At 36.0% G+C, this 8,762-nt stretch overlaps 1 protein-coding gene across 1 annotated transcript; it reads left to right on the top strand.

Moving 5' to 3' along the window:
* The first annotated feature begins 4,278 nt into the window (after nucleotides 1-4,278).
* Nucleotides 4,279-5,304, top strand: LOC110704056. Its single transcript, XM_021881842.1, has one exon. The coding sequence runs from the start codon at nucleotides 4,279-4,281 to the stop codon at nucleotides 5,302-5,304; it is 1,026 nt and encodes a 341-aa protein (XP_021737534.1).
* The last annotated feature ends 3,458 nt before the right edge of the window (nucleotides 5,305-8,762 follow it).

Raw genomic sequence — 8,762 nt, 5'->3', positions numbered from 1 at the left:
ACTTCCTCATTATTCATCGGAATTGGGCTTATAATATATCGTTGGAAAACTCTTTTCAAGCCCCATCCAACTACACCATTATTGTACCCTTTCCATGGACCAGCTAAACTGTATTGGCTGTTTTCTTAAAATAGGTTTTCAAAAATAGAGAGAAAAGAAAAGAAATTAAAACTATCCACAACACTAGACTTTCCACACTTTCACTTCATTCGATTATGATTCGACGTGAAATGTACTCATCACCGGGTTTGGTTTTGGGGAGATAAAATGGGTGTCTACACAAGTGAACTTTGAATTGGACTAAGTTTGGTAGTAACTGATATGGTTTTGGTTTGTTGGTAATAACTAGGCAAGAAGAAGGTAGGCAAAACCCTCAATCCTTGGTGTCAAAAAGAAATCGGTATGTTGCTAAACAACCTGACTTGTATGTAGATAGTTGTACGGGTTTGTTGTTAAGAGGAACCCTCAAGTCCATTCATCAGTTTGTAACATGTATATGCACATTTGCAGAGTTCAAACACCATGTACGCCTTCTGTATGTGATACTGGAACAGTTAGAGTTCCCAGAGGTAATGACTAGCGGATGCAATCATGAATAGACCTATACTGTATACATAGTTCACATGGTTGACAATGGTTCTGTTAATTTTGCTCCATATTTTGGGTGTACTCAGTGATCATGTTGTAGTTACTAAGCTTCCTCGTGCACGCAAACATAAGGTAAAACGTTGTATTGGTGATACGAATCATATACAAGCAAAGAGGTACATGGTGTGTTATTTATAGTTTATAAGTAATAATTTTTGTGTTTGTATATACAACATTGCAAAGCATAAGAGGAGAAAGACTCACACATGACCTAAGCCATTGTGTAAGCTTCTAGGTTTCTCTTGTTAGTTTAAGAAATAGGTTTTCATTGTTATTGTGGCCAACAGTTGTTCCTAATTTGTGTGTATGCAACCTATACAATTGCCAGTTATTCCTGCTGGTATGATAGGATAACCATTGCCTACAGAGTCTCTGGAATTACTTGCCCTTTCATATTGTGTCAAATGTGATGCTAAGAAGTTTGCATTTGAAACATTGAAGTTCTGTTGTGGTGATGGCGAGATACGGATAGCCACGACATGATTACCCTCCTGAGCTTCAGCGTTTGTTTACATCAAAGGATGAATGCAGTACATTTCCGGAGTTATGCTAGATTATACAACCTTTTCGCTTTTAATTCTATAGGAGGGAATTTTAATGCAGGAACATATAAAGGTATATATGTTTGTTAGATGCACGGGCAAATGTACCACTTTGTTCCAGATTTACTGCCTAAAGATGGTAGCCCAAAGTATTTGCAGCTGTATTTTTATGATGGACAGCATGAGGCTCGTAATAGAGTAGGATGTTTCCCAGATATCAGGCATGATATTGTCGATATACTTATCCAGGTATCTTATCAAAACCCATGCGCAGTGTTCTTCCAGTCTCTGAGGGAAAGAGAAGTGTCTGTAGACACGAAGATTGTTTTGAACCAAAATACCATGATAGACCAACATGTTTACAATGCCCCTTCTGTAGATGATGTCGATGTTATATGGCCAGAGAATGCTTCATCCAGTCAGAGTTTAAGTCCCCACATCGTAGTGTTTGGAAGATCAGCTAAATCGCATAGAATTTATCACAACTATGGTTGTTATGACCCACTACAATACCCTTTGCTAATCCCACATGGGGAGTGTGGATGGACTCAAGGATTAAAGAAGCAGTCCCATGGTAGAGAAACACAATCTGTTTCATTGGCGGACCCTATTGCTTCTTGTGTTGTGCATGTGCTGAAGATTTGTTGGCCGAAGAAGATAGACGTATGTTTGCCAAAAACCTTTTACATTATGACAACTGAATTACTTTGTTGTTTGCTTTTGTTATGACGCTTTGTACACAATTGTGGTTGGTGTTCATATGCAAGGGCGCGTAAGAAAAACACCTGGGCAGATAAGTTTATTTCTCCTAGGGAATATTATGCTTACAAGCTACAAATCCAACCTGAAAATTGGCTGCTATGAGCTGGCAGGTGTTTTTAACAATACATCGTCGACATGTATGTTAAAATTGAGAACACAGGCCTTGATTACTTTCGGAACAATCAAGACGGTATACGGGCTGAGCTTTATCAAGGTATCCTGGATTCTTTACATTCTGGTGAAACCTCTGCTTGTAACGTAGGGCATAGAGTTATCTTACCTCCAACCTTTATTGGAGGGCCTCGAGATGTGAAGAAACGTTATCTAAATGCTATGACTTTCGTTCAAAGGTACGGGAAACCTGATTTGTTTATAACTATGACTTGCAATGCTAACTGGCCTGAGATAAAATCTGAGCTAGCCCCTGGTGAAACAGCACGGGAACACCCTGATTTAGTAGCAAGGATTTTTAAAGCCAAGCTACTTTTGTTGAAGAAAGAGATAATGGACCAAAAAAATCTTTGGTGAAGTCGCTGCAATGGTGTATGTTGTAGAGTTTTAGAAGAGAGGATTGTCTTATACTCATTTCTTAATAATCTTGAAATCAGAATGGAAGATGAAATGCCCTTCTGATTATGACAAATTTATGTATGCTGAAATACCACCTGTTAGTAATACTAAGTTGCGTAAGACTGTTCTTGCGCATATGATGCATGGTCCTTGTGGTGAATTGAATCCAGAATGCTCATGTATGTATAGATAATATGGTGTAGACACCTGTAAAAATAAATGCCCACAGCAATTTATAGATGACACAACTAATAATAAAGAGGGTTACCCCATCTATTGGAGGCGTGAACTGGAGAAAGGGTGAAAATACGTAATACATATCTTGAAAATCAATGGGTTATTCCTTATAACCCTTATCTCTCATCATTTTTTTATTGTCATTTGAATGTTGAAGTGTGATCTACAATTAAGGCAATGAAGTATCTGTATTAGTATGTGTACAAGGGTCATGATAGAGTTTCATTTAATATAGTGCCCGGTGATAAAAATCCTTTGGATGAAATAACACGACTCCAATCGGGTACATGGGTGTCTCCTTGTGAAGCTGCATAGAGAATTTTCAATTTTGACTTATTCGAAATGTACCCCCGAGTACTTCCTTTGCAGGTTCACCTGCCTAATGCACAGACTATTCATTTATATTCTCATGAAAGATTGTGTGATGTTATTGCTAATTCTAAGCGTTTCCGCACTCAACTGACTCAATTTTTTGCAGTTAATGTAGCAACTGAAGGTGGGATGGGCTACCTATACCGTGAATTTTGTGAGTATTACACGTGGGATGCGAGTAAAAAGAATGGAAAGAAAGAGTGCAGGATAAATTCTTTGTTGGGTGATTGTCATTTGTATATCGTGCGGAAGGAGAATGTTTTTATCTCAGGTTATTATTGCTCCATATCAGAATTCCAACTTCATTTGAGGACCTTCGAACTGTAAACGAGCATATATGTATCCGACTTTCATGATGCAGCCTTGAAGCTAGGATTAATAGAAGATGATGATATTGCAGACTTAACATTGCCTGAGGCTTCTGAAGTCCAGATGCCTGGCGCATTACGACGTCTGTTTGCAACAGTATTAATGTTTTGTCAGACAACAGATCCGTATGCTCTATGGTTTAAACACTATCATTCTTTGTCTGAAGATTTCGGCCATAAATATGGTGCTAATGTCCATTGAGTCCACCAACTTATTTTGAGGTCTATTGAGGGGTATCTTGAAGCTATGGGAAAGTCACTGTCATCGTTTGGTCTAGAAAATTTAAATCTGCATGTCGACCTTCAGCTCTGAAAAACAAAAGATATCATGGATGATCTTGATGCTTCTATACCAGATGAATGTCTTACGTGTCGTTCTAGGCTTAAATATGAGCAAAACGAAGCCTTCTCGTTCATTATGCAGTATGTCTTGGAAGGAAGCCAAGTGTCTTGTTTGTAGATGGCCCAGGAGGAACTGGGAAAATATTTTTATACAACGCTTTGTATGCATAGATTTAACTCATGAACAAGATTGTGTTGCTTACAGCAACACTAGGTATTACCGCAACAAATATACCCTCAGGACTCACAGCCCACTCAAGATATAAAATTCCACTTGACAGTGATGCTTCTTTAGCTTGTGATGTTCCGAAGCAAGGTAGTTTAGCAGCTCTACTTAGGGAGACTACATTAATAATATGGGATGAAGCTTCAATTGTAAGAAAATAAAACATTGAATCATTAGATTTATTAATTCAAGATGTGTGGGAAACAAAATTATGTTTGGAGGGAAAATAGTTGTGTTCGGAGGTGATTTCAAGCAGGTTCTTCTAGTTGTTCATCAAAAATCGATGAGAGAAGAAGTGGACACCAGTATAGTTACTTCATATTTATGGCCTAAATTCATAAATTTCAGACTAACAGAGAATATTAGGGCCCGTGATGATTTACCATACTCTAAGTTCTTACTTGCTCTGGGCAATGGAGAGCTACAAGAATCAAAATATGCTTATGTCCAATTGCCAAATCATATTGCTCAGATTTGTCAAAATGAAGAAGACTTAGTAAGTGATTTGATGGCAACAACTTTCCCTGAAATGATTCACGGCAATCTTTGTGCTGACACTTTTGTGAATCAGGCAATTTTGACACCATTAAATGATGAGGTGGATTTTATTAATGCATTCATGATTGAACAATTTGAGGGACGATCTGTTACATACAAAAATTTTGATGTAATTTTGAACGATTCATGTAATATATACCCTACAGAATTTATGAACAGTTTATGTCCAGGTGCGATGAGTCCTCACGAGCTTGTACTCAAAGAAAACTTTCCAGTCATATTGCTAAGGAATTTGTTACCATTTTCTAGTTTATGTAATGGAACCCACCTCACTTGTAAACGTTTCTTCCCAAATGTCATTCAATGTGTCATTGCTACAGGGCAATATAAAGGCGATCATGTATTCATACATAGGATCAACTTACGTCCATCTGGATCTGTGAACTACCCTTTCCAATTTGAACGTAAACAATTCCCTAACAAATTAAGCTTTTCTATGACAATCAATAAATCTCAAGGACAGACTCTTAATCAAGTGTCCATTCATCTCCCGCGCCCATGTTTTTCTCATGGACAATTATATGTTGCTTTATCCCGAGCCAAAAGATCAAAAGATGACGCTGTTTTTTATGCTAAACTTCCGGACCAATACTCACCCAAATCTGTGACGAATGTAGTGGCGTATGAAGTGCTTACATTAGCTGGAATTCTAAAGACCAACATGAAGCAAAACAACTGAATATTCGATGAAAACACAGCAAGGCCATGAAGTATGTTTCCTCTTTTTGAAAACTAATATATATTGCATGTTGCATTGCAATGGACATCCTGAAATCATGCCTCCTTATTACTTATGGTGATACCGTATCTTTTCATATTCAATAGGATATACAAATGCATAATGTGCTTTTATTATAGAAATTTCAAGCCATATAGTTAATTTTTTGTTTGTTACATTGCTTAATGATCTATACTGTTATTAGTGTGCGATATGAATATGTTGTGAGCTTATACTATTCCTGATTTAGACATTGTAATGTCTTCCAAAGTACACAGGGGGCATGAACTTTTATACAGGAGCGATACCAGTAGATATTTATAGTTTGATTATGTACTTGTATTTGTGCACGTTACATAATTTAAAGCGCGATATAAATATTCTGTGCTCTAAATTGATGTATGTGATGTATTAATTACATAACAGAATTTGATCTTGTTAGATGCTATTTGAATTTATTGCTAAGATTATATTCTGTTATAGCAATGGTTTGTGACATATTGGCGTATATGTCTTACTATTTTGCTATGCTTGAAATATCAGTATGTGCTCCACTTTCCTTTCTACCTTCATGATTATCTCCCTATGCTCTAAATTGATGTTTGTGACCTATTAATTACATAACATAATTTCATTCTGTTAGATTCTATATGAATTTGTTGCTTGGATTAAATTCTGTTATAGCAAATGATACTGACATACTAGTCAATATGTCCTACTATTTTGCTATGTGAAATATTAGTATGTGTTCTTCTTTCTGATATTATGATTATCCCCCACCTTTCCCTTCTTCTTCAAAGATTATATATAGCTCTAAATTCAAATAGCATACCTGATTGGACTCATTTACATACCATAGACCAAATTGATTCCCCCCACCAGATTGTTGCTAATGATGATCCTGAACACATAATACGCACAGGACTAATGCTTATAGTTGTCTTACTTTATCCATGAATTCAAGTTTCCAGCTAATTTCCATGTTAATATCTTTTAAATTAACCAATTGTCAAAAAATTCAGCAATTGATAGCAAATCGTTAGAATATTCTAATTACATAGATAGCCAGCTGGTGATAATACTGGGGTTTACAAGTACATGAAGCAGGGTCAGGGCTGCTAATTTTTTAAAAAAACACATCCTGATTTGTTAGCCTAGACAGAATATTGTGCACAACTAGAACTCAAACAGAGTAGTTCATCCATTACATTATTCATATAGCTAATTCATTTTACATTACTCATGATGACTGGACTCTTAACTGTGAAGTTCATCACCCGCTGCAGACAGCACTTGGATGGATAATGTCCCACGACCTATGTATCGTACACTTAAAATATCGCCTTTTTGACTTGATTATAGGCTACAAATGTCTCCCATCCAGCATACAAGAACACACGGTATGACTCATTGATGTTAGCACCAAGGAGCTCAACATTCCATACTGGCCCTCCGGTATTACGCTGTACAGACACAGGCCCTGTGAATGTAGACAGGAGAGTTTTCCAGCTACCTTGGAGAGGCTACATGCAGCACTCAAAAAGAGTTACATATCAGTATAAGGAAGGCACATATATCTTCATAGAGAATAAACTGGAGATAGATAATTACATGAATACTGCTACGAAAAAATGTTATACGTATAAAAACATTCTAATGGAATGAATAATCAAGAATAAATGTTTATTCTAACATTGAAATATTTTGAAACTGATTGAATATACTAGAGCATTCCTATGGCAGTTATGATATTGAATAATGTAGCTTAGAAGATTGTTGCTCATTTTTTTGCACTTTCTGATGGAAGAGTATATACCAACGGTAGAACTTAGACTTTATTATCTGCTTTTGAAGCACTCGGTTGGTTATGAAAATTGTATCACTACCAACTCCTAATTTTTATATAAATCATGGAAACCGACACTCTATGCCTATTTTCTTTATAGGGAATCTTGCAATAGTAATATATCTATGTGTACTTCCTGCATAGATTGTTTTGACACTTACGCATGCGCGAATTATTCTGGTATGCAAGTACAAGATCTCTTGTTGTATCAACATTCCCACAGAATATGCATCAAAAAAGACATATGGTGCACTTATCTAACAGATAAGCTACTTATTAAATTTTGACTGAAGCTGTGTGCAACCTGCAAGCCCTCAGATGTTATGAAAGATTCGTTTGTTATTGTCAAGATTCCATATAATTTTGGACATCTAAACCACAGAAGCAATAAAAAAAGCCTCGGTTCCTACTATTTAGAGTATTGTACCAAGTATGTAAAAAAAGCAGACACAATGTAACTATTACAAATTCTTCACACAGTCGTTGTACCTAACAGAGCAAATTGTTTTAATTATTGCATAATTAGGCCTTCTGCTCGCCTTCAATGCAATTAATGCACTTACTAACCTATTACAATTGCCATAATACTTATAGTAGTCATTCATGAACTTTAAATATAATAGTAGTAAATTTTGTTCACAACTGATACAAATTTAGTCCCAGATTGCATCTACAATACCTGACCTATTTACGGTAGTTTCATTAATAATTTGATTAGGTATTTCTACTGTTCTTATTATCCTAAAGGAAACTTATTTTATGTTTGTGCAGGGATTTCTACTGTTCTTATTAGTTTCACCAACGATTCAAAGTAGAACTTATTTCTACTGTGCAGGGAGTTGCTTCTTGGAAATGCATCCTAGCAAATGATACAGGTACAGTCTAAAGAAAAAAAACACAACAAAATCATGAAAATAGTTTCTAAATCCTTGCAGATAGATTATTAAGTCAAACACTTACAATAATTCCTTAGTGAATACAACGAAGATCAAATATATAAGTAAACGACGGCTCAGGACGTTGTACTTGCATTTGCCTTAAGTGATTTTCCAGCTCTACAACATTTAATGGAAACCTTCTTTGAGTAACTATGGTCTGAGTTACTGGAATGTTTACATGAGTTTTATCATGACCATGATAAGAAAATATCCCTGCGTGGAATATCTCCCCACCTTTGTAGTACAATATCAGAGAATCTTCGACCTCAACATCATTGTCGAAAATAAATTCTTTCCAACCTCCTTCGACGTACATTCCACTAATCATATCTCCTGTTTTAGTTCTCTTAATAACAATATCCCATGCTGGTCCATCGTAACATCGGAAAATCTGTCCTACTCCACACTGAGTTAATAAAATATGATGAAATACAGTAGGAATCTCCTGAATCAGACCAAACAAGAAAGGTATCAGTAGTAGGATTATACAAACAGAAACTCAAATTCCCAAACATATGTACTAAAACATACTGCAATATCTTTATGCTCCTCTTCTATTGTTAGTATCCACTTCATTAAACTATTGTTATCAACCTATGAACACACAAAGTAAGATAGTAAGCTAAAAAACAGTA

This window comes from Chenopodium quinoa, unplaced genomic scaffold, assembly GCF_001683475.1.
Source record: "Chenopodium quinoa cultivar QQ74 unplaced genomic scaffold, ASM168347v1, whole genome shotgun sequence".
Lineage (NCBI taxonomy): Eukaryota > Viridiplantae > Streptophyta > Magnoliopsida > Caryophyllales > Amaranthaceae > Chenopodium > Chenopodium quinoa.
The sequence above is the reverse complement of the archived record's forward strand: the minus strand, read 5'-3'. Positions and strand labels throughout refer to the sequence as shown.

Bases quoted from the DNA above. Each gene is read 5' to 3' on its own strand.
- LOC110704056 (XM_021881842.1), top strand. From the start codon at position 4,279: ATGTTTGGAGGGAAAATAGTTGTGTTCGGAGGTGATTTCAAGCAGGTT.